Consider the following 27,744-nt stretch of genomic DNA (forward strand, 5'->3'; position numbering starts at 1 on the left):
CATAATCACTATTGGATTCTAGCACTTCAACATTTAAAGAAATACAGTCTTTAACATAAATACCGAGCCCTCCTGATTTCCTATAGTATCCTTTAGACCTAGGTTTAGAATAAAATTTATATCCTGGTACATTTATAACATCATAGATATCAAGTTTTGACTCTTGAACACAAAAAATGTCATAGCTTTTCACTAAATCTAAAAATTCAGGATAATTACATCTTTGTTTAAGACCACAAACATTCAGACTACCAATATTTAAATCTTTAATGCATGTAAAACGTTCAGATGTATGCTTAGAATAGCCTTCACAATGAGATATAAAGTCTTCCGAGATATTCGAGTTATAAGCTATATCTTCAGTGTTCCTTTTATCAAAGTCAGATAAGAAGTGTGGCTCATAATGTTCACAAATTTTGAATTTTGACGTGCTAGGTAAATTTATACATTTTGCACATAAATAAATAACATTATTCTCGAATGTAACACTTTCATATTTTTCAGATGTTAAAAAAGTACTTGCTTGTACATGTTCGATAGTCTCTGTCTCTGCCCCCGGCACGTGCTAACTAGTACGACCTTTATTGTTATTCACGTATCTGCTTGATTTAATCCGGTTAGCGTCCATAGAATTGGAACCATCAGATGCGGAAACATTTTTTCGAAACGAAGGACCTTTGCCTCGCGGAGACTTATTCTTGTCCGTGCGACTGTTTGTTAAACGGTCGCTCAACAGAGGTTGTCCATTATTTTGGCTTGCTTTCTTAGATTCTTTTTCACATGGAGTATGTACATAAGGTTCAGATATAAGTGGGCGTTCGCGTGTCTGGGTCTCTTCTGTGCAAGGAGGTACTGTGGCGGTGACATTCTGGTCAGTGTCTGGGCATATATCCTCTATAGTTTCTGTGTACCATTTCAAATATCAATTTCAAATAACATGACTGCTTATACATCAGTCTCAGAGTAAGATTGTTTTTCATTTTTCATCTTGTCATAAAATCATCAGTACTTGATTTAAAAACATATTAAGTACGTGTATGAAACAAACTGCTGGGCATGTTTAATAAATTAATTCTTTCTGAGCCAGGGATCCCAGATGTCAGGGATCCATAGTCGAGTGTTTATCACATGTGGAGAGATGTATGCTGTTTTTTTAATATATTGTGTCAGTCTTAAATGTCTTCAGAGAATTTCCATTAAAGAACTAGCCGCTTTGTAACAACGGTTATAAGTCACCCGGTTAGCTCAAGAGATAGAGCGTTTGACTATGACTCGGGCGGACCGGGTTCGATTCCCGGACGGCGCAGGCCACTTTCTTTGTGATTGGTCATGAAATCCTTTCTTCTGTCATTCGCACTTACCTCTGCTATGGTATGTACAGAAGTTTCAGTTATGTGCGAAAGTGAAGGCAACTAGTACTGGTAAACTGCTTGACAGCCTGCCAGGGATGATGCGGTAGTGGTAAATTTAATGTGGCTTACTGACATGATCCGGAGTGAAAACTACCAACACCAACACCACTACATCGGTTATACGAAACGGCCTTTTCAAATTTTCACGATTCTGTCAGTGTGACTTTTAAGGTTTTTTAGTTTAAGAATAGTTTATGTCCAATCATTTATGTTCTTAAAAATAAGATCTTTTGAATCACTGTGATTAAATTCCAGCTTAATCTTTCATTGTTTTCATTCAAACATTATTCAAATACTGTCATAATTTAACTACATAGTACAAATTTACAGGAGAAGATCTATATAAGCTTTATAGCTTTCGTCTCTTATCCTTTTACGTTCATGTATCTATTTATTGTAAATTTATTATTAACATGTTGTATCTATTGCTTGAAATAAACTAAGTTTAAACTTAAAATGAATACAACACGTTGATTAAAAATTGCTAATAAATAGATACATGGATGAAAAAAAAATAATTGAAGCCGAAAGCTATAGTTTTAAAAGCTTAAAATAAAGGTCCTCTTCAATACATGTACATGTGTATATGTTACTATGTAGTTAAATTGTGACAGTACTATTAGTTAACTTATGACAGTTTTTTTAATATTGTTTGAAACAATGAACTTCATTTTTAACAGTTTTGAAATAAAAAACCAAAGATTCAAGCTGCAAATTAATTCATAGTGATGCTAGCACTTGTTTTTAAAGGTCAAAGTTTTGAGAAGATACACACGATAAATGTCTGGATAGGAACGAGAAAAGGGTTAAGAAGAGTCATTAATGCAGTTATTTCAACTCATAAATGTTGGCTGCAGACGTACTTACAATAGAGATTTCCAGATTTAATTCATAGCAAGTAACTTTTTTATCTTTAAATAACATCAAAATTTATTTATCCATTTTCGCGTTCAAAAAGGTTGCTTCGAATAATGTAGTGTTATTACTATAAATGTACAATCCTGTACATAAACAGTATAGGCAGTCATCTGCAAAGAGCCTTTCTTAGATTTTCTTTTAAACGGTATGTCTTTATTGCGAGTCTGAGACAGGGAGATCGTGAGCATATACGAGCACTCTAAAATCAAAGTTCTGACATTCTTTGGATCCATTGACAACAACTTTTTGTGGTTACACTTTTACAATGAATAAATGAACCCACTTCGGCAAAAATCTTTATGTTTTTAAAGTATTTTACCATGTGTTAAGATATTAAATGTCATTTAATTAATAATATATCCTGATTTGATGACATGTATGTATGCCATTTCAGAGGTGACTTGACCAATACGTTGACCGAAGGTTATCTAAAATTAGTTAAACTAACTGTAAATCTTACATATAAGATAAATGTTCATTGGTCATTTAAAATTACCAATTGAATTTTGGAAATCTCATTGGCCATTTAAAAAATAAAATGTAAAAGACAGTCCTTGCCATTCTAAAATAAGATGTTACGGTTAGTTCTAAAATAAAATGTACATGGTAGTTCTTAGCGTTATAAAATAAATTGTTATCTATAGTTCTAAAATAAAATGTACAGGAAAGTTGTTTTACTTTTTAGTTAGTTTGCTGAGATATTTAAGCTAAGTTTAACTATACTTCCTCCCACAAAACATTTTACACTACATTCGGGTCTCATTACGTTTTCTAGTGAACAATTTATTTTAATTAAGAACTTAAAAAAACAATGCCGCGGTTGACAAAGTTTTTTCAGTGCTTTATATTTTTCTATTTCATCATAGTTGTTTCCATAAAATTAAAGACACGTTACTTGAATTTATTGTATCCATTATCCTTTTATTTCTATTTGCAATATTTCATATGTGATTCTTTAGATAATACTGTCCATATTTCATATGATTACAAATTTATAAAGCCAAACGTAATAACAAGTAATAGAGACTCCTTTGTTAATACTGTAAAATATATGTTGTTATACTTTGCAGAGACATCAATATCAATATGCTTAATATAATCTAATTTCTATGTTTACAAAATGTGTTGTTTTTCTTAGCTACAAGAAATTATTATGTCATTGTTATGCAAACATTGTTAATAGTTCTATATGTACTGCAGTATCGAACATTTAGAAATAACATAAGCAAGTTAAGCAGGTTTTACATCGGCCGGGTATCATTTTCAATGACATTTCTTGTTTATTTGTTACTGTTTGTTTATTTCATAAATTGGTTATCAAGAAAAAGATAGTACATGTATGTAAATTTTATCGTTTTCTATGCTAAACAGAACCACGGATTTATATTACTTATTATTATTATGTAATGTAAATCCGTGACAGAACCTGCTACATGTATAATATATATTTATATAGGCGTAAAATTGGCTGGCAATAAAAGAAAATATTAAATATTATATGGTCTCACCCCAGTACGGAATTAGACCCAGCCCGTTGTAGGCTAGAAAATAGTTCTTTGAAATTTTGAAGTGCCCTATTTCAAGTCATTTTTGATGTGACTGGTTACATTTTAAGTGTATTTATTGTAACAGTGTACATTTAGTGTCATTTCTGATGACTTTAAAAGTTTTTTTTGTGTGTGTATTCTGCAGGATCTCATTTCGTGGTGGAAGGATTCGAGTAGTACTACACGCCAGCATACATGACATTTGAAACTTTGATAATTTGAAAGTGACTAAACAAATTCAGAAATATTGTGAAATCTAGATGGCTAACATAGGACATTTCGGGCTTCGACTAACTTGTCTAGTGTTGATGTTTAAAGTTATGAAATACAGAATTCTGCTGAGTTTAATAGAAGTCCAGAATGAAGCTTTAAATGTGACAGATTTACTATAGAATAAAGAAGGACGAAAATTGACTGGGCCGTGTCCATATCTGAAACTGCACATATTTTCTTCCGGTATTGATACGGTTTCGGACGGCATTTAGCATACTAGTTGTCGTAAAAACAAATGTTCGTTTTCGGTAGCCTTAAGGACACACTTGTCAAATTTCACGTGCGTTCTGTCATTGATTTCCTCATAGCGTAGGTTTTATTACTATGATATCTTTATCCTGTGTTCGACAAAGCTAGGTAAATGAGTCTGATATGGCACACTGTCATCTAAGATCATGTTTATACAAGCAGACGAAAATACTTTCAACCAGGGCATTTCTGGGACGTTTTTATCTTGAGAATCCAAGGGCGCCTTGTAACATCAGTGTAACATCGTTGTTTAAAGGTAAAACTTATGTATTATTTTTTCTTATTTAATAACACCAATACCATGATTTCTTCATCGCATAGCTACAATTCTATGTACAACTGATCAGTGACACTTCTGATGGCACCAAAGTCGGATAGTTTATCCTGGCCCTGGGGCTAAACTAGGAGTGTTCATGCCGTTTCCTTTAGTTTATTATAAATCTATAAGTTTTACGACTGAAAAAATACATAGAGTCTAATCCAGGGGTTTGCCTTTTAAATACGGAATAATTTTTTCTGATGCAATGGACAAACATATTAAATATGTAAGTAGAGCGGGTGAGGCTATATTCGGATATCCACATACTGCCAGTTTTCAATCACAACCACTTTTCAATCATCCCTGGAAATTCTTTATTTTTGACCTTATTTGTCATGTAACCAAACTGTAAGCACATCTTGTATTTACCTTGACTACATTTATCAGCAGCAATGTCAATTATGGCGTTAAAAAAGAAAATAACAGTATTTTAGTTCAAAATATGTAAAATTTGTGTTTTCCACTAATCCTTTATTTACCCAGTTACAAATCGCAATAATTTTCTAAAAATAATTGATTTACAGACTCAGTTTTTTGTCAGTCTGCAAAAATGGATATTAAGTTAGACAACTGTTTCAATATAATTAAGTCATAATGTATACTGCACTTCAAAAGCTATAATTTTAATATGTACATATTTTACCTTACAATTCTTAATTGGAAGGTTATACGTCAGTAAACTAACAGTCACTTAACCAAGGAAAAACATTCTCTCTGATAACTTTTCAGAAAGCTGTCACTAGAATGGGGTCATATAGACCATAACTAAGATCCTAAAAATTTCACAAGAACATGCTTTTTCTGTTATGCACATTGAGATGTACATCCATACCCCAATTGTGACAGCTTTACTACTGCAAAAAGATATCAAGATTGAAAAATGTCATTAAAAATAGGTTAAAATTGTTTATTACCATTTATCTGAAGTTGAGTTTGTCAAAATTTCTTCAAAATACATAACTGGTTATATTTTAACATTGTATGACAATTTTTATGTGGTACAGTTTATATTTTGTTAACTGATTGAAAAGTGGTTGTGAAATTTTGAAGAACAGGAAAATGGGTCAGTAATGATTTGTTCTCCATACATAATAATAATTCAGGTAAAATTTTAAAAAGTTGTTGCATTTATTAGCTGAAATGATAATATTTGCAGAATTGTAAGAGAAATTTTATTTTTATAATTTCACTGTCAGTTATTATAGAAAAATCTGTTAGCTGATCGGAAAGTGGCAGTACGGGGATACTTTAAGGTAAAATAGCGCTAAATTTTTCAGCATCCTGAAGATACGATTTTCAATGCATATGCTCGATACGGAAACTTATGCCCGGTAATATGGCTTACTTGTAAATTTTGTTATAAACAATGATTTTATGTGTATAGACCGGGAACCATCCCGTGACATAGCGTCGGGTCTTTTGGATATTGGAGGCTATATCCGGATACCTCGATCCACGCTTAAAAAATGTAATTCAAATACATATTTGATTACATTTGGCTCTTTATTTCATACAATCAAACAAGTTCATTACGTTTTATGACTTTTGAACATTGGTGAATATTTAAAAGAAATTATTAATGTTTTTAGGAATTATCAGAAAATGTTCATAAATCAAACTCCTTATTCTATAACAGAATTAAATTGTCTTGTCACTGTTCCTCGCGATATATTATCAATCAATTCATTCAACAAAACAAAAACTGAAATAAATATTCTAGCACCTCTTCCTCGGTCATTCTATCAGTGAAATCAATGACTAAAATATCGCAAGTACCTTTGACAACCTATCCGCCCTTCTTTTATATCAACACCTTCACAATTGTAACATTTATTGCCACTGAATTAAATATAATCATAATCATCACAATCATCACACAGATCTTTCAAATAATCGGTGTCATCACTATCTGAGTTAAACGGTCAAACCAGTGTTTTTGTGTCAGTCTATGCGAAAGACTTCTGAGTTTTACTGGACAGTAGGTCCTGTAAACTGAAAATTTTTGCTGGACCAAACATGATTTTACTGGACCGAAAAAAACCTGATTGGTATAGCATTCTGAGTCACTTGATAAGTGTCAGCAGTCAAAAAATTTGTGTACAAAAAGAAAATTATATTATCAACAAAGTGAAGTTATCTTTTTTCACCACAATCAAAATGTAAACAGAAATATTGTTATACAATGGATTTTGCTATTTAAACTTTAATTCCATACAGACTATATACTAGCAAAATGAGAGGGTAAATTTCAGCAAAAGTCTGGCATATGTAAACAGAATTATATATATCGGTAATTTAGTGAAGTTGACAGATTAATTGTTCAATGATTTTGGTTATTTCACAGTATAGTTTAATTTTTGTCAACATCTTGGACGATCTTTCATAGCTAAACACCAGTTGAGCACACGTGTAATTTAGCATTACTCTAAGTATGTGGATTAAAGACGTAAATTGTTCCAATTAATACACTGAGTAAACAAACTAATAGCGGGTGACCTTTCACATCTGGGCCGCTTATGTAATTTATGCGGCCGCTTATTGACATTTAATTGTACTAGTTGTCGGATATTTTTATCTTACGTAGTTACATAAAAGTTTGCATTATGAGAATGCATAACAGTTGACAAGCATTGCACGAGCTTATATTGTGTAATGACAACATTTTTATATGTTTTGAATTGAGGTAAATGATCGGCCTTTGCAAAATGTTGAATGTAAGGTTTTTATAAAACCTTAATTTTTTACCTGGACCGTCGGGCCGTCAATACATATATTTTTATCGGACCTTCTGATTCTTTACTGGTCAGGTCCGACGGTCTTTCGGAAAGACTGTTGTGTCTGAGATGCCAGTGCTTGTTTCAGTCTCAGTTTACAGACCTTTTCTTATTCTTTCTCTTTTTTTCTCAAGAAGCATCTGCTTGGCCTTAGTTTATACGGATTTATTTTAGTTTGATTGTATTAGAAGCTTTAAGCTTATTGAAACACCCTCGAATCCATTCCTGGAACCAACCAGTACTATGCAATGATTGGAACTCGCCTCTGATGGGTTTTGAACCCTCACTAGTATGACGCGTTAACCCCCACTCGGCCACGCCGCAAGTCAGACTTGAGTTGTTGGTCCGCTTTTTCTTTTATTTTTTCCAACCATTTGTCAACCTTTTGCGTTCTCTTCTTCATGTGTTTTTTTAGCTTTGTTTCTTTCTTTTCTTTTCAATTAAAATCTTTCTCCACCTGTATCCAAAAGAGCCGAATAAAAGAAGATATTGTCGGGTCATACGGATACCAAGTCATCAGGGCCAAAAAACCCTTCTATGTAGAGGCCGAATATAGGCTGCTTCCCCAACCAAACTAGCCTCTTTTTTTTCCCAGTTTGGTCCTCAAAATTCCCGAGTGTTTTGAAATTTCCCATAGAATTTAGAACAAAAATAAATGATGGTGCAATGAATTAAGGTCTTTTACTGCTTTATAAGTATTTCCCAGTGCTTTTTGTTTTTCTAATTTGAAGAATTTGTTAAAAGTTTGCGTTTAATTTGAGACCCAGTTTCCCAAAGTATGCCAAAATCACACATATTTTCCCCAAGAAAAAGGTTGAGGCCCCTTCCCCAAAAAGGGTGTTTTGGCCCTGGTGATCAACCAGAATTTTGCCTTAAGGCCATCTCAATACACACATATATACAGTAAAATGATCGTATTTGCTATACACTTTCATATTGCCTAAAATTTTCATCATTTTTAATATAAATTTCAAAAATAGATTTCACATCTTCCTTAGCATACCCGGTAAGAAATTGATTTAAAACAACCTATCTGAAAGATGCTTACTTTTTCTCTAACTTTTTTAACACAGCTGTAAAACTTTAAAAAAACCGGGAAAGAAAATGTGCGTGTTTCCGATCACGCAATTGAAATATAATTGATGTCACTTTCACTAAAATTATCTTAAAAATAAAAAAGTATAAACAGGATATCCGGGTTTAGACTCACCGGCTCTATATTATTCTATATTTTTAGACCTTTGCAGTGGACGTCATAATAATTTTATTGTGTAAGTGACAGATTCAGTTACAGAAAAGTCCAGCTTGGAAAATTGCCCCATCAGCAGATTTCATCAAGAGTCAAAATCAAATGCATGCATTTCCGAATTTTCACAAGTTAAGGCTTGGTGCTAGGGGGCGTGGACGGTAACTTGCACTTTCCAGTACCGTCCATGAACAGGCTCAATCAAACCGAGCCTGCAACATTTTCAATTTTGCTGTGTTGGGCTTTCTTTAGGGATTCTGTATTTATCTATTTTATGATCACATCCGTGTTATTTGTGCCGTGTGGCGGCTGTAAAAAGTCTCCCCGTACATTTAATCAATGATGTTATATTTTCGATCCTTGAAGATCGTTCAGCACGACATTATTGTTGTGCTTGTGGTATTTTTAGTTTCAACTTTTCGGCATTTTCTAGTTGGGTGGTTCCAATATTCCTACTTGAATAATGTTGAATCACCCTTAGGATATGTTGCCTGCTTTTTAAATTTGTCTTTTGACGTCTTATCTGTGATACGTAGGCTTCATAACCTCTGATCCCCTTTCAAAATTCCATTTTATTTAGTTCCGCCCATTGTTTTCTCGTTTAGGGCACACGCTTTTTATTACTTGGGGACCATACGCCGCTTTTCATGGAATGGCACGGACGTGTCACATTGAAGGTTCCATGATAACCGCCGTATGAACACATCTGCGGATGTTTCTAAATTTAAAATTTTACTATTTCACGTTTAAATGTTGAATTCTGCTTAAGCCGGTGCTAGGGGGCGTGGACGGTAACTTGCACTTTCCAGTACCGTCCATGAACAGGCTCAATCAAACCGAGCCTGCAACATTTTCAATTTTGCCGTGTTGGGCTTTCTTTAGGGATTCTGTATTTATCTATTTTTTGGATCATTTTACCCGTGGCGATCGAATGTCAACTGGTGTAGGCCCTAATTGTTGTTTCACAATTATGGAATTAATAATTTGATACTTGAAATGTTAAAAAAAACAATATTAAAATAACTGTTTTATTGTATAATGCATGTAAGAATTAATTGGAAATTCAAAAAGGGTATTTGCAAATGAAAAATAAGGTTAAATAAACTGAACAAAATATGTTATTCTGACTCATTCTGGTTAAGTCACAGGTCTGAGCCTTTTAAAACTCAAAGATTTTGCTTATGAAAGTTCAGAAAATAAAGAATTTATTTGTATAAATGATCTTGTTGCAAAATCTATTAAAACCTACACTATAACTGATAAAAAATACATTGATTTCGTTCATGAAATTGTATGGAATTACGGATAAACTTTATTTCGGATATGTAAAAATTGCTTGAAATATAAAAATATGAGTAAAGGTATTAAACATTATTAAACATTCATAAACAAAAAATGAGTAAATACAATTACATTCAATATTTTTGGTAACTTATTTTATTTTAGCAATTATTAATTTATATATAACAGTTTCTGACAAAAGATAACTCTAAAGGGAAAAAACATAACATTTTGTAAAAGAAATACAACAAAAAAGAGCATGCATGATTTGATCACTCAATAACACAAAAATATTTTGGTCAAGGAGTCATTTAGGGAGATTCAAACCTTACTGAGAGTGGAGATAAATGTTTTATTGATATTATTATTATTTTTTAGGTCACTCATGAAAATTTATCTATTTGCTATTGCCAGCCAACCCGCCCAAAAGCCCGGACTCAAAAGTTTTTTTAGCTGGAAGACAAAAAAAAAATCTGAAGGAAAATCACACATTTAATAGGAAAACTAGCATTTAAAGTGTGATATCGTAAAGATTGATCATTCATGAGGGCATTCCGTGCATAAAATTAGGGTGTTACTATTTAAAGTATTTACATAAATGGCAACCAACCAGGGAAAAGATTTTCCTTATGTCACGCAGTTTAACTTTGAATTATATATGTCAGCAATAGCAAACAGGTATTTATTACATGCTTTTCGGTGGTTTATAGAAATATATCAGTGATATAAAACTGGTAATTTCACTGTTTGAAACAGTGAAATTACCATTTTGATAATTTCACTGTTTTGAATTTAAGCCCCTTACGTTGTTTCAGTGAAATACCAGCGTGCACAGTACTGGGTACCAACTTAATGACGTGACGCCGTAAATGACGTCACCTTGTATTATTATTTGGCGCGCTTTTCGTTCAGTATTAGGTTTAATGTCTTTTTAAAACGTTTATTTGCATATAATAAAAAGAAAATTTGTTTAGTTTAGTGTAAGATCGAAATATATTTCACCTTGTGAACACCAAAAGTTCATATTTCACTCATGGCTGTGCCACTCGTGAAATATACCTCTTGGTGCTCACTCGGTGAAATATATTTCGATCTTACACTGAACTAAACAAATATCCTCTATATATTTATGGGTGGCCTTATATTATTATTTTTAGTTACTTAAATAAAATTATATTGAATACAAAAGTCATTAAATCTCAGGGTTTAATATCTTTCAAAAAGTAATTTATTAAAAAGTTATAAGCACATGAATACTGTTTTCTTACATGTCTGTGCAGTAAAAATTTGCTATTTCAATTTGTGTGGCGTGTAGCCCCAAACTTATTTGACCTAGAGTCATGAAACTTTACAGAAATGCTGGTCAGCACCTAGTCACGGGTTTGTGTGTGGATTTATTCAGGATTTGTAGAGTAATTGACCTTGATGTAGAAAAAATTTGCATTTTTTAATTTTCAATTTTTTGGATCTTAATTGAATGTCACTGTCCAAGGCCCATACTTCAGGCATGCTTGGTGGCCTTGTGCAAAATTTATGAAGAAAATTCCTGGTAAAAAATTTATGTGCCACATAAAATTCATGCAACTATTGCAGACCAAGATCAGTTGTATCATATTGGTTAGCACTGTTTACTTTTTAATTAATATATATTTTGAAATTTTCCATAAAAATGATGAATGGTTTTCTCCAGAGATCTTTTAACCCTTTCCCCCATGAGCATATTGTGAAAAATGGCCGTTTTCACTGAAAAGCCTCCTGTTACAAGTTCAAACTGCTATGAAACTATGAAAAATGCTTCAATACTAATCAAACTTGGCACAAATGTTGACTGGACCATTGCCTTTGTAACGACATGCTCAGTCTTAAATTTCCTGTTACCATGGCAACGAGGGGACATCTCAAAATAGCCAAAAATCACTATTTTGCCTCGATTTTTTCCATCAAAATTTATTTCAAAGTGCTGCAACTGCTCAAGGGATTGAGATAGAGTCAAAGGCTTTTCAGCCTTGGTTAAACGTTACATTATGATCGACCTTGGGTCATTTTTAGCCTCTCACAAGTCCAAAATTTTCTTGGCGATGAGGGGGACTTCAAACCCCCCTAACAGAAGGGGGCACATCCCCCTTCTGGCAACCCCCTGATGTATCTTTTGGATGGGGTGCGGCGCCGAAAAAGTGCTCAATTTTTTAAGCAACATTTCTCAAACGAAAACTTATGTTTGGGGCCCAAATAGGACATTTTTTCACTATTTGAGGCCTAAAAAAGGGGGGGGGGGTCGAAAGTGCGTTGTTTCGCGTATATATGTGGTAAAGGGTTAAATTGATAATGTTAAGCTTAAAAACCATGCATAATTCATAGATTAATATCTAGCTTACCTTTTATTTGCAGATCATCATCAACATTCAAGTCTTTTCTCAAACAAGAGGGAATCTACTCTGACAAGAACCGCATTGTTGGAAAGCTCACAGTTCAGATATCTTCATTTTTCTCAAACAGTTCTATATTCCAACAAAGAGAAAGGTATCAATGGTGGAGCTACAGATGTGAATGACAAGGTTGAATCTGATAAAAGTACTGATGCTAAGCCAGAAACTGTGCCAGAAGAGAAGTTGACCGTTTTCCAGAGGTTTAAGAAAACATACAAAGAGCATGGGAAGGTTCTAGTTTGTGTGCATCTGCTAACATCCGCAGTATGGTTTGGAAGTTTCTTCTATGCAGCAAAAGTGTAAGTTATTTAAGAAACAGTATATCCCAATCTGTGATTTTATCGCCCAATAAAATCACTGCTTGGAGTTCAAATGCAAGGAATTATATCGCAAAGGCGTAGCCAGAGTAATATAATTATGTGCATCCAAAGGATAAGCAGTGATTTTATCAAGCGAAAATATCACCGATTTGGATATATTATTTTGATTCTAACATGACATTAACAAATAAATGCTGCCATACCGTTATTAAGCTATTTGCGCCTGATTTGTTTCTGTACTTATTTTTAGCGCGACGCACTTTTAGTGCTAATGTCATATGTTTAATGATTATGTCATATGTCTAAGTATAAAACATCAACAGTGAATTTATTGCATATTATTATATGATCTAAATATAGCTGCAATCTCATTGGTCCAAACAGTAGTCAACAGAACTTTTTATAAAATCATATTTACTGGGTGTAGTATCATATTCACTGGCTGAATTTGATTTTCCCAGTCTAAAAATAGATTGAGACTCATATTCAATGATCATACACCGTAGACTGTTAATTGCGCGTGTTAATTAAAAATTAATTGTTGCTTTTTGTTCTTTATGGCATATTTCTCGATTAAAATATCAATATTTTACTATTATACTTAAAGGCTACACCGCAATCATATGAGTATAAACTTGAATTATTTTTGTATGCGCAGAGTTCGCGTAGTTGTTGCATGCCTACACATGCGTCTATTTTCCCGCACTTCAACAAAGCAAAATTTGTACATGTATATAAGGTTGTACTTTTGTGATTTTTTATATGCCTGAAAGAATTTCGGACATATTATGTTATACCCCCTGGCGTCCGTCCGTCCGTTAGCAATTTGGTTTCCGGAGCATAACTTAAGTTCCATTTGGCCTACAGTGTTCAAACTTCATAGGATGATTGTCCATATTGGGTAGAAGACCCCTATTGATTTTGGGGTCACAAGGTCAAAGTGTCAAGGTCACTATGACCTTAAAACTGAAAACAGTTTCCGGAGCATAACTTAAGTTCCATTTGGCCCACAGTGTTCAAACTTCATAGGATGATTGTCCATATTGGGTAGAAGACCCCTATTGATTTTGGGGTCAAAGGTCAAGGTCACTATGACCTTAAAACTGAAAACAGTTTCCCGAGCATAACTTAAGTTCCATTTGGCCTACAGTGTTCAAACTTCATAGGATGATTGTCCATATTGGGTAGAAGACCCCTATTGATTTTGGGGTCAGAAGGTCAAAGGTCAAGGTCACTATGACCTTAAAACTAAAAACAGTTTCCGGAGCATAACTTAAGTTCCATTTGGCCCACAGTGATCAAACTTCATAGGATGATTGTCCATATTGGGTAGAAGACCCCTATTGATTTTGGGGTCACAAGGTCAAAGGTCAAGGTCACTATTACCTTAGAACTGAAAACAGTTTCTTGAGCATAACTTAAGTTCTATTTGGCCCACAGTGTTCAAACTTCATAGGATGATTGTCCATATTGGGTAGAAGACCCCTATTGATTTTGGGGTCACAAAGTCAAAGGTCAAGGTGACTATTACTTAGAAATTGAAAACAGTTTCTTGAGCATAACTTAAGTTCCATTTAGCCCAAAATATTCAAACTTCATAGGATGATTGTCCATATCGGGTAAAAGACCCCTATTGATTTTGGGGTCACAAGGTCAAGGTCACTATTACCTTAAAACTGAAAACAGTTTTCGGAATAGGTGATTGTCCATATTGGGTAGAAGACCCCTAATGATTTTGGGGTCACAAGGTCAAAGGTCAAGGTCACTTTTACCTTAGAATTGAAAACAGTTTCTGGGGCATAACTTAAAGTTCCATTTGGACCACAATATTGAAACTTCAAAGGAGGATTGTTATTTGAAGGAGGTAATACTTTATTTTACTCCCATGTCTTACAAATGCTTCATCTTTAATAAAAAAAAATCACTTTCGGGCATATAATCCTCCGCCTAGCGGTGCTCTTATTTTTATTAGCTCACCTGTCACCAGTGTCTATTCTAGGAATTGAAAAATAGGGGTGATTTTCCCCCCTCTATTTAAAAAAGGGGGCGATTTTCAAAATCAAAGGGTGCCAATATAAACTGCCAATGTTAAATCGTCTGCATTAAGTTTACACTGAGGCGTTCAACCGATGAAATAATTAAAACGATAATATTTATTTAAGGCAGCAGAAGTTGTCCCCCCTGAATTTTTAAACGAAAACAAATTATTACAGAACTGCCGCGATTGATTATAAAGGGATTGGCAATACAAATAATCAAACTATCTTTCACGTCTAGATCGTAGCCAAGCTAGGAATTGCCTCATTTTTCTTGATTATTTACTACACTAAAATGGCGCCCAACTGTCAGACCTAGCACACTAGTTCCGGTCGATACGGAACATTCCGTTAATTTCCGTCAACTCACGTAACCAGTACCATACGGTACTAAATTATTATGATTAGCTTACAGTTACCTCCCTTCGGTTTTCGGTGTAAATGTAAACAAAACAACCAAATATAATGCGGGATGGAAGTTTTAAGGTTTTATTATGTCTCCCCCACCTCGGGGGGAGACATATTGTTTTTGCCCTGTCCGTCCGTCCGTCAGTCCGTCCGTCCGTCAGTGCGTCCGTCCATTCTTCGTTTCCGGACGATAACTAGAGTTCCTTTTGACCTACAGCTCTCAAACTTCATAGGATGAATGGTCTTATTGAGCAGATGATCCCTATTGTTTTTGGGGTCAGTAGTTCAAAGGTCAAGGTCACAGTGACCGTTGGTCAATTTCTCGTTTCCGGATGATAACTAGAGTTCCTTTTGACCTACAGCCCTCAAACTTCATAGGATGATTGGTCTTATAGAGCTGATGATCCCTATTGTTTTTGGGGTCAGTAGGTCAAAGGTCAAGGTCACACTGACCGTTGGTCAATTTCTCGTTTCCGGATGATAACTAGAGTTCCTTTAGACCTACAGACCTCAAACTTCATAGGATGATTGGTCTTATTGAGCAGATGATCCCTATTGTTTTTGGGGTCAGTAGTTCAAAGGTCAAGGTCACAGTGACCGTTGGTCAATTTCTCGTTTCCGGATGATAACTAGAGTTCCTTTTGACCTACAGCCCTCAAACTTCATAGGATGATTGGTCTTATAGAGCAGATGATCCCTATTGTTTTTGGGGTCAGTAGGTCAAAGGTCAAGGTCACAGTGACCGTTGGTCAATTTCTCATTTCCGGATGATAACTAGAGTTCCTTTGACCTACAACCCTCAAACTTCATAGGATGATTGGTCTTATTAATCAAATGATCCCTATTGTTTTAATGGTCAGTAGGTCAAAGGTCAAGGTCACAGCGACCGTTGGTTAATTCTCCTTTCCGGATGATAACTAGAGTTCCTTTAGACCTACAACCCTCAAACTTCATAGGATGATTGGTCTTATTGAGCAGATGATCCCTCTTGTTTATGGGGTCAAAGGTTAAGGTCACAGTGACCATTGGTCATTTTCTCATTTCCGGATGATAACTAGAGTTCTTATCAGTGAGGACATTTAACTATTATTGATATATCAGTGATATATCAGTTGTCTGGTTTTATATACTCTGTTCTTTTATCTCCATTTCCATTCCTGTTTCCATTCACAGTTATTCTCAGCAGTGGGGGAGACATGCGCTTTTTTACAAAAGCATCCTCTAGTTAACTTTTTTTATAGATGCGCGATTTTCATGCACATGATTTTGAATTGTGCGCGATCTGTAAAATACTAGCGTGAATCGCGCAATCGCGCGTCCTAGAATAGACACTGTGTCACAAAGTGACAGGGTGAGCTTTTGTGATCGCTTTTCGTCCGGCGTCCATCCGTCCGTCGGTCCGTAAACTTTATCTTTAAACGACATCTCCTTTTAAAACACTAAGCCAATTTCATCCAAACTTCACAGGAATGTTCCTTTGGTGGTCACCTTTTAAAATTGTTCAAAGAATTTAATTCCATGCAGAACTCTGGTTGCCATGCCAACCGAAAGAAAAAACTTTAAATATCTTCTTTTAAAAAACCCTAAGAGCTAGACCTTAGATATTTTGCATGAAACATCCATTAGTGAGTGTCTACCAAGTTTGGTCAACTGAAAGCCATGGGGTTCAAAATTGGCCCCGCCCCGGGGGGTCATTGATTTTCCCTATATGCATATAGTAAAAACTTAAAAAATCTTCTTTTAAAGAACCCAAAGAGCTAGAGCTAAAATATTTAGCATGAAACATGTTCTAATGGGTGTCTACCAAGTTTGTTCAAATAAAAGCCCTGGGGTCAAAATTGGCCCCGCCCCGGGGGGGTCATTGATTTTCCCTATATGCATATAGTAAAAACTTAAAAAATCTTCTTTTAAAGAACTCAAAGAGCTATGGCTAAGATATTGAGCATCAAACATGTTCTAATAGGTGTCTACCAAGTTTGTTCAAATAAAAGCCCTGGGGTCAAAATTGGCCCCACCCCAGGGGGGTCATTGATTTTCCCTATATGCATATAGTAAAAACTTAAAAAATCTTCTTTTAAAGAACCAAAAGAGTTAAAGCTAAGAATTTTAGCATGAAACATGTTCTAATAAGTGTCTACCAAGTTTGTTCAAATAAAAGCCCTGGGGTCAAAATTGGCCCCGCCCCGGGGGGTCATTGATTTTCCCTATATGCATAAAGTAAAAACTTAAAAAATCTTCTTTTAAAGAACCAAAAGAGCTAGAGCTAAGATTTTTAGCATGAAACATGTTCTTATAGGTGTCTACCAAGTTTGTTCAAATAAAAGCCCTGGGGTCAAAATTGGCCCCGCCCCGGGGGGTCATTGATTTTCCCTATATGCATATAGTAAAAACTTAAGAAACTTCTTTTAAAGAACCAAAAGAGCTAGAGCTAAGATATTTAGCATGAAACATGTTCTAATGGGTGTCTACCAAGTTTGTTCAAATAAAAGCCCTGGGGTTAAAATTGGCCCCGCCCCGGGGGGTCATTGATTTTCCCTATATGCATATAGTAAAAACTTAAAAAATCTTCTTTTAAAGAACTCAAAGAGCTATGGCTAAGATATTGAGCATCAAACATGTTCTAATAGGTGTCTACCAAGTTTGTTCAAATAAAAGCCCTGGGGTCAAAATTGGCCCCGCCCCAGGGGGTCATTGATTTTCCCTATATGCATATAGTAAAAACTTAAAAAATCTTCTTTTAAAGAACCAAAAGAGTAATTTAAAGCTAAGATATTTAGCATGAAACATGTTCTAATAAGTGTCTACCAAGTTTGTTCAAATAAAAGCCCTGGGGTCAAAATTGGCCCCGCCCCGGGGGATCATTGATTTTCCCTATATGCATATAGTAAAAACTTAAAAAATCTTCTTTTAAAAGAACTCAAAGAGCTATGGCTAAGACATGTAGCATCAAACATGTTCTAATAGGTGTCTACCAAGTTTGTTCAAATAAAAGCCCTGGGTCAAAATTGGCACCACCCCGGGGGGTCATTGATTTTCCTTATATGTGTATTAGCAAAAACTTAAAAAATCTTCTTTGAAAAAACCCAAATAGCTAGAGTTAAGATATTAAGCATGAAACATCTTTTAGTGAGTGTCTACAAAGTTTGTTCAAATAAAAGACCTGGGGTCAAAATTGGCCCCGCCCCGGGGGTCATTGATTTTCTTTATATGTGTATAGCAAAAAACTTAAAAATCTTCTTTGAAAAAAACCCAAATAGCTAGAGTTTAGATATTAAGCATGAAACATCTTCTAGTAAGTGGTTACAAAGTTTGTTCAAATAAAAGCCCTGGGTCAAAACTGGCCCGGCCCCAGGGGTGTCATTGATTTTAACTATAATGTGTATAGTAAAAACTTTAAAAAAATCTTCTTTCAATAAAGCCCAATGAGCTAGAGCTTAGATGTTTTAGCATGAAACATCTTCTTATGGGTGTCTACTGAGTTTGTGCAAATAAAAGCCCTTGGATTAAAATGGCCCTGCAACATTGGGGGGGGGGGGGGTGCGGGTTGGGGGGGCTACATACAGGTGAGCGACCTCAGGGCCATCATGGCCCTCTTGTTTCTTAGCCTATTCATATAATAAAACAATTATTGACTAGTGAACCATTGAATATGATGTGATATTCACCGGCAGAAAGTCATATTGACCTCAGCTATCCCCTCGGTCAATATGTCATCTGGCGGTGAATATCACATCATATTCAATGGTTCACTAGTCAATAATTGTTTAATAACACATTCTTTCGGTTCTTCTATGTTCAATAGGGAAAAACGCTGGTCATGTTAGAATGGATATTTAGCCATTTACAAAGTCAGGATAATTATATATACCGTAATAATTCTATTTAGCGCCCGGGCTTTTATTAGAATCATAGACTATTCGAAAGTTGGGGATGGGCGTTAATTGGAGACGCATCTTCATAAGACAGACTAATTTTCTAAGCAAGGCTTTATAAATCCAATCGCCTCATAACTATAAGAAGAAATCGAATCCGAAGATATAGAGCGGATGTTGATTTATAATTGCAGACAACGCTAAAGTCGATTTCGTATCGTTAACATACCGCCTAAAGTCTGTTCTTTTCCCCCGCACTTTAATACCGTGCATCTAGAGTCCGGTATCCGAGCACGGGAATAAAAAATAAGCCTCACGCATTTTACTGCAAAAATATATTATGATTTTTCCCAACGAAATATTCATGTTAGGTTACCAATTAACTCTGTAATCTGGATGTTTCTATACAATTCAAAAAAGTCAGTGAAAAATATATTTCGTGTCCGATCATTATGCCATTTTTTTATCCGCAAAATATAATTGTGCACATTTTCATACCTTTTTCCCGCAAAAACATTATTGATTATAACAGTGAGAAATAAATCACTGAGAATTTTTAATGTCACAAAAATAAAACACATGTAATACATGTAAGCATAATCAAATGTATTATTTTAATGATCAGGATTTCGATCTCAATAAGCTATATCTAGCGATCTGCATTCAGTCCTTTTGAAAACGGGACGCCATTACCCAAACTATTTCGGAGGCACAGAAATTCCTTTGAATAATTTTGTAAGAAGTCGGCATAAAATCACTCACTCCCGGTACATAATGTCCAACAACAAAATTTAATTTTTTTACAATACATGTATAAGCTTAAATGTCAAATGCTCTTCATCAGTCATGTTTGAATCACTCCCATCACTGTCGTTACCGGACGTTGTCATAAAACGGCTTCTGCACTCGCACATCATTCTGGTCAAAACCTAGAAAGTTGATGCAAAGGAATCAATACACACCTACTTGTGAAATGAAGACAATATTCTTTTTTTTTATTTTAGTCTGGACAACCGGGGGGAAAGGAGCAGAATTTCCATGTTTGTGACAATGTTAAACATTTAGCATGAAAAGATTTATGGCAAGCCTTTAATATAACAGTTTAATGCATAACTCTCAAGGGTCTTAGCTTACCAAAATTGTAACAGACAGCACATACTTATTATACGTTCAACAGTCTAAATTTATTTACTGTTTGAGCGCTAAGAAAATTGTCGTCTGCTAGAAATGTCGTCTGCTAAATGAAAAGTTTTAACCTATATTCCCGCAGCATGCCGAAAAGAAATGTGTCTGAATATCATACAACTTGGAACCTGACCAGACGCCGAGTTACTCGGTGTCCAGTTCTGGTTTCCAAACTGTTTACGAAGGCCTTTCAAATTTGCCGCCAAACGTGCATAGAGTAAAGGGAATGTTCACAAAACCTGGAAAACTCAAGTTCTGCGTCGCTGTCGCTGTCACTACTGTCAGAGTTCACAGGAGAAACGTCCCTCGGTGCCATCTAATGCATTTGAAAATGCCTACTTTCTTAAAGCTCTTGACAATAAGAGCTTCTGACAATGCTGTCCCAGGATTCTTTGACCCACTGAAGAAGAACTTTGGGTTAGTTGGCTTCCTCAATTTTGCCTCCGGCTGTAAAGGTGTGATCTCCATTTACCATCCAGTTGTCCCATTTGGGTCTTGAATAAAGGCCTTAAAAGGTTTATTCCAGCTTACATCTGCAGGTTTGTAAGATTGCCCGTCAACCAACCAGGGATCACGGACCATGTCGGAGTTGGCGCCAAAATCACTACGGCGGGATACCATTGACTTTTACGTCATCAGTTCTATGTGCCCCGAAAAAAAGCGTCCCAAACTAGGCCCATTTTTCGTGTGTCCTCCCGTCGCCAAAAACCTGAAGCACACCCACCATTTATAATATTTTTCATTTTACCAACCATTATCGGACATTCTAACGAGCACACCCGGTGGTACGTTCGGAAGCAGGGGGGTCTCTTTTTCCTTTAAGGAAGACCACTGGCGGTAATTTCCTGCCGTCAGCCATAGCAGCGAGCCATAACCGTCACTTTCTCTTTTTCGTGCCCTGTTGGTGGCGTATTTGATGACGGGATTCTCCACCCTTATGGTGAAGAGTGGAATTTCCAGGCATGTCAAAGTACAACCGCTGTTTCTCCATGTTTCCAATTGCATTCCATTGGATAAGCTCCGCAATTTTCTCATTCGAATAACGAATTTGTGAAATGAGACTATCTTGTCTTCAAACATGTTCTGGCATTCGTTAGCTACGGTCGTCTTTCACGCATTGAAACGGAATGGGCGCTTCATCCCACTTTTTGTTAGCCATTCCCACGGCTGGCCTTAAATGGTTAGATTTCCCCACTCATAAATGAACCGCCGCTGCCGCTTTTCCAGGATTCAGCTGTTTGCCGGTTATTCGTATGCCACTCGATTCTTCGTTCCACTAAACCATTCAAAAATATCCCTGTCAAAACTGTTTCATTTTTTCACTTTTCGTGCCCAAGCAGCCCGGGAGACGTTTTACACAGACCATTAAGCTTTCTCCGAATCGTCCCCAGCATCAAACTGTTTAATCCATTCTCTTATTTCCCTTTTTCGATTCAATGGCGAATTTTCTACTTTTTTCCGGGAAATAGTGTGGTCTTTTGCATATTTAGCGACAGTTAAATATGACCTCGTGTTTTCCCATTGATGTTAAAAAAAAAAGTTAAGAATAGTTTCTAAAAACCGATTTTACTGACACAAGCATTATATGTTTTTTAAGGGATTGGTGCGGGATTTTGATATAAAAAGACAATCGACTATTGTTCAAAAATAATTTTAAATCAAGAACTAATCTCCCATGTTGGGCCCCAATACATTGAACCACGCGGGTTGACCTTGCTGACGTAATGAAATAGGGCGCCCAGTGAGTTTTGGTATCTTCGGAATGGTTAAATTTTTATTACATGTATATATCTTATACACAAAACACATTGAATTATGGGCAACACCTATGCTTGTGTCTATAAAATCTTGTTATTAAGGGATATCAAACGTTTACAAATATACATGCCCAATCGGAAACTATATCTTCAGGTAAAATTTGGAAACGCAGAAAATGAAAAATAGTGATAGCGCAAATTATTCCGTAAAAAATAATGGATCTGTTGTTGGGGGGACAAATTATTCCGGAGGGATTATGCCAGCCCTCTTTACAAAATTATTCAAAGGATGGACTTATTAAAGAAATCAGTGGCCGAAATACTTGGAGAACCGCGTTCGTCATCAAAAGGAACTTTTGTAAAAGGTGGGTGGCATTGAAATAACTGTGTACATATAAACTTTAACGGAAAAAAAAGAAAAGAAAAAAGGGAATTCCGTTCCTACGTGAAAACGGAAAATAAGGAAACTTGAATTGTTAAAGGTAAGCCCTCAATTGTACTCAAAGCGGGGATGGGCGTTTAAAAGGGCAGTTAATTTTCAAACTTTGGCTGAAAAATGAAACCGTTTTTTGTCCAAAATATGGGGGGTGGGCGTCTATTAGAGGATGGGCGCTAAATAGAATTATTACGGTATATACATTGAATATGATAAATCGGAAAGAAAATAATTCAGAATTTCAGATGCAAGTAGTTTGATAAGGCATTTCTTAATGAAAATGTGTATAAAGAAATGTATTCTATACACCTGTCTATTGTAAGATATTGTTACAATAGAGATACTTATATTTATAATATATATCACAATCTGGAGATCAGTGAATAAATGTTTTATTATTAATAAATGAATCCCTCAATGGTGAAATTTAAATATTAATTTTATTTGAATATTAATTTTATTTTATCGCATTAAATTAATGTATGAATTAAAGACACTGTAAAACATACATGTGAACTTTTTTCGATGATCAAGTGGGAGATTTTTCTTCAAAAATAGGGAGATTTTAAAATTTGCAATAAACAAAGAAGGTATTTCTGACATCAAAAATAGGGACATTTCTTTAATTTGTGAAAATACCCCTTATTTATAGAAAAATCTTTGAAAATATGGCTGCAGAAAGAGGGAGTCTTCTGTTAAAAGTGTGAGAGTTCACATGTATGGTAAAAGGAGCTTGCCACAAGCCCTTATATTTATGGCAATTTTTCTGTGCAACGTGTATACAGGTGCAACAATGTTTTTTTTGTCACTCTTTTAAACTTTTTTGTATATATACATATATGTTTTTTAAGTTGTGAAATTGACTAATCTGTGAAATACTCAAGCTTTTGACTGGTCAAAGTATAAACCCCCATTTTGACAAGAATTTCAGCATAAGGGAACATGAAATGTCACTATTATTAAAATTCAAATGTTTTTTTATTTCCCCTTCCTAGAAATTACAACCAGATTGTGTTTCTCTGACATTATGAAAAACATACATTTCATTAAATATGTTCATATAAAGAAATTGAATGTTCTAAAAAAAAATTTAAACATTAAAGGGACTCCACTGAGGTTTAAAAGTCTAAAAAAAATAACATTTGAATTCCTTAGTAATACATAAATGAGCTGGGGCACTTTAAACAGTAATATATGCAAAGATAGTTAAGAAATATATTTTGAAATGAATTGAAAATCGTATTTTTATGCTTTTCTTAGCCTAATTTGAGTGAAAGGCGTTTAAAACGCTTTTCAGTTTGGGTCAGTTTTTACAATTTGAATATTTATTCTGGAAAAACGGTGTGCGCGAATGATCCGAAATTTTGCACAAAGCTTAGTGGTCTAAACCTACATCAAATGGTACAATTATCTGGAATAAAATATTTTCAGTCCCATCATGTCAAAAAACCTCAGTGGAGTCCCTTTAAGATATATCCCATTTTTCAGGCCTTTCCCCTAGCCATTTAGGGAGAAAGTCCCTAGCCCAGTTTGGAAAATTTTGTGTCATAAAATTACCTAATTGGGAAAATATTTGGAGCCTTTTCAAACTGCTTGAAATAATTCACAGATCTAGAGGGACACATGAGGTCTTCTCCGCTAGTAAAACTGGAAGGTAGCCATATGACCTATATCTTTATATGTGTTGGTGTAACATTTCCATCCCCCCGTGACCCCGACCCGCCCCCTCCATCCTACCAAAAAAAAAATAAAAAATAAAAAAAAAATGTGATTTTAAATTTTTTTGAGTCACTCACTTTACGTTCATACCCAAAAACAGAAAATTACCTGTAACAGTTTTATAATTTTAACAATTTTTATACCGTTTGAATACATGTATTTCTTGTATCTTAAATGTACTATAATTTTGTTTTATTATTTAATATGTACACTTATCAAACACTTTCAATGTTTTTGCCTATTAAACTATGGGAAGTAACTTGCATGTCCAATAATTACATTATGCATTGAATTCTCTCCCTGTAGTAGTTGTACATCCATAATGAGATTGGCTCGAAGGTGTAACTGTGGTCTTGCTGGAAAATAGCCATATGACCTGTTGGTGTGGCTTTAACAAAACAAAAGTTAAATATAGCTTGATACCATGTGCATAATTATATGTTACCACATTTTAGATTTTAAAGATTCATAAAAAAGACATGACATTTTTCTCTCCATTTATTACAGTGGTGTAGATGTAATTCCTTTAATGGAATGGATTGGGCTTCCGGACAAAGTGATAAACCCATTTAGAAACTCCAGTTTAGGGGACGTAGCTCTGGCATACCTTATGTACAAGCTTGCAACACCTGCTCGGTACACTGTTACTTTAACAGGTACAAACTTTGCCATAAAGTACTTAAGAAAAGTCGGTAAAATGCAACCAAAAGACAAGAGTTCAAGTCTGCGTGTGCTAGCAAAGGACTCAAGAGCAGAATTGAAAGTAAAAAGGAGAAAAATGCAAGGAACAACTGATCAGATAAAAAGTAATTTGATAGACAGGCGAGTAAAAGTTAAAGATCGAATTAAGAAATTGCGAGTGAAATTGAAACGTCAGTCGAATCTGAGACGATTCAGGCAAAACGGAATTAGAAAGGCAAAACCTAATGGGAAAACGAAAAAGTAAAAACCTTCAATGCATTCAGTGTTGTCACCTATGGTTGACCAATATTCTGTGATGTTGAGTGAAAGTTTAGGTCAGTTTTAAACTGAAATGTTTAAAACTACTTTTCCGAGACACTGTTGGAACATAATTATTTGACATACAGTCATGTGATATGCACATGTAGATATCGGAACAGAAAATAAATGAATTCAGAGACTGTGTGTCATAAATATTGATTTTATAGAATCTTCGAAAAAGTTCTTAATGCAGATGATTTCTTTTACAACAACAAATGTCTTTTAAATATTGAAATTATGTAAGCTGTAAGAAAATTTGGAAAATTTATCAAACCTTTGTAAAACATTCATATATTTGTTAAACAAAATAATACAACATTACTGTTAACTGTTAATTAATAATTATGCTCCCACGTCAAAGAAGAGGGGGTATATTCCTTTGCATAAATGTCGGTTGGTCGGTCGGTAGACCAAATGATTTCCGAGTGATAAATAAAAAACACTTAGGCCTAGGAACTTCAAACTTAGGCCTAGGAACTTCAAACTTGGTATGATGATTGGTCATGACAAGTAGTTGACCCCTATTGATTTTGGGGTCAAAGGTCAAGGTCACATTGACCTTGTAGGTAAAAACGGTTAATGATCAATAACTAAAGAACTCTTAGGCCCTGGTATGATGATTGCTCATGACTAGTAGATGACCCTTATTGATTTTGGGGTCAAAGGTTAAGGTCATATTCATCTTGTTGGTAAAAACGGTTGACGATCAATAACTTAAAAACCCATGAGCTGTTGGCCATCAAACTTGGAAGGTGCATTTGACTTGAGAATTAGATGACCCCTATTGATTTTAGGGTCCCAGGGCTGCCGATTTTCCGCGGATCCGCGAAAATCCGCGGATTTCGTGAGCTCCTGGGTCATTTTTGAGATCGATGTAAATTCGACAAAGACAATAAATTCATTTGTCATATTTTATACAGTACCCAAAAACCGGCACGCTTCGGCTTTTATCCTTACGCTAGCCGCCTATGGTACGTCTGTAAGCGCTTTTCTCATTGGTCATATCGAGTATTTTCCGGTATTCTATCTTAGAATAACCAATCAAATTACAGTTTACATTGTTGCTCTTGTCTGTTGTCAAAATGCGTCAAAATGTCGGATATTTGTCAAATTTAGAGTCCATGAAATTGATTTTAGGGCATACCAAATCATTAGAATCCAGGAGCTTCCGGGGACTTCGCCCCCAGGTCCCCCACCAGGGCTCTGCCCTGGACCTGCAAAGGGGGCTTGTGCAGCCCCCTTGACCCCCGGCGTATTTTCCGCTGACTTTGCAATTTGCTGTTGGCAGCCCTGTTAAGGGTGTAGAGGACAAATGTCAAATTAACCTTGTAGGTGTAAACCATTTCTGATCAATAACTTGACAAGCCCATAGCTGCTGGCCCTCAAACTTTGTAGGTGCATTGGTCTTGGCCAGTAGATGACCCCTATTGATTTTGGGTTCATATTGACCTTGTACTTAAAGACTGTTTCTGACCAATTACTCAACAACTCAAGTTGCCTTGGTTGATATTTTAATATTAAACTAAAAATGCTTTTCGTATACACTTTTGAAGGTCTCATGTAATATAACAACTTGGCTGTCATTAATGAGGCCTATATGATTCATTAAATTTATGCATTACCTATGTGATCCCAATAATTATTACCTAGTGACTAGTTATGACCAGTAGATAACCCTGATTGATTTTTTGTTCACTAGGTCAAAAGTCAGTCATAATAACCTTATCACATGACTAATTGGCTGTTGATAGGGGGCATACATGTTTTACAAACATATCTTGTTACCTTAGTGCAGTAAAGGGTTAGCAAGTATTGTTTCAAATAGGAAGTTAACCCATTAATGCACTAAGGTGACAATGCTGTAATGGAGGCACATTATGCCTCACAAACAAACAAATCTTTGCTTTAAAAAGGGCAGGCATGAGCTTTCTAATATTTAAATGGTTTTAAAGAATGTTCAATGTTAGATGCTAGTTTCTTGAAGAAGTATTGCTACAATATATTTGCAATAATATGTTATAAAAATAGCAAAATGTAATTTTAGTTGATGTTGGAAATTCTCACAGTATAATACTATTTTTAATTATCTGAATATCAGTATATTTTAAGTTCTATTTAAGGTACTCGTTCAACGAGACTGTACATCTTTAAAAAGATTATTTGAAAGTGTGTGTGTACTGCTAGGCTAGCTTGATTGGATTTAATTTGGTTTTCTTTAGCAGATGGTTTATATCTAAATTCTTAATAATCCCTTACAGTGCTGAATTTGTTAATTAAAATAGATTTGCCCTGCTTTGAGTATAGACAATCCATTTGTGTAAAAGGATTTACTTAACAAACTTGTAATAGTGAGTAGTGTATGGTACAGTGCCTGATCAAATTACAGACTGGCATGGTTTTATACTGGTTTGCAAATCATCACAATTATGGTGTTCCGATATTAAAAGGATAAACAAAGTATGTATTTTATTTATTGTGTTATATGCTTGTCAGTAGTGCTATATAATATATGATATATGGAGATATATTAAGACTTTTAAATGAATAAAATGTCTTCTTGGTAA

General features: G+C 35.0%; 1 protein-coding gene and 1 long non-coding RNA gene across 2 annotated transcripts; both read left to right on the forward strand.

The window, feature by feature from the left end:
* Positions 1-4,367: 4,367 nt before the first annotated feature.
* Positions 4,368-27,744, forward strand: LOC132716750 (uncharacterized protein C18orf19 homolog A-like). Its single transcript, XM_060700079.1, has 3 exons — positions 4,368-4,655; positions 12,408-12,744; positions 24,686-27,744. Exons 1-3 carry the CDS (start codon positions 4,523-4,525, stop codon positions 25,122-25,124), a joined length of 909 nt encoding a protein of 302 aa, XP_060556062.1. The 5' UTR covers positions 4,368-4,522; the 3' UTR covers positions 25,125-27,744.
* Positions 15,286-16,416, forward strand: LOC132716751 (uncharacterized). The gene is made up of 2 exons (XR_009623866.1): positions 15,286-15,935; positions 16,216-16,416. It is a non-coding gene; the product is annotated as an uncharacterized LOC132716751 (long non-coding RNA).

The sequence above is a fragment of the Ruditapes philippinarum genome, unplaced genomic scaffold, assembly GCF_026571515.1.
Source record: "Ruditapes philippinarum isolate M1 unplaced genomic scaffold, ASM2657151v2 ctg3821_1_1_1_1, whole genome shotgun sequence".
Classification (NCBI taxonomy): Eukaryota; Metazoa; Mollusca; class Bivalvia; order Venerida; family Veneridae; genus Ruditapes; species Ruditapes philippinarum.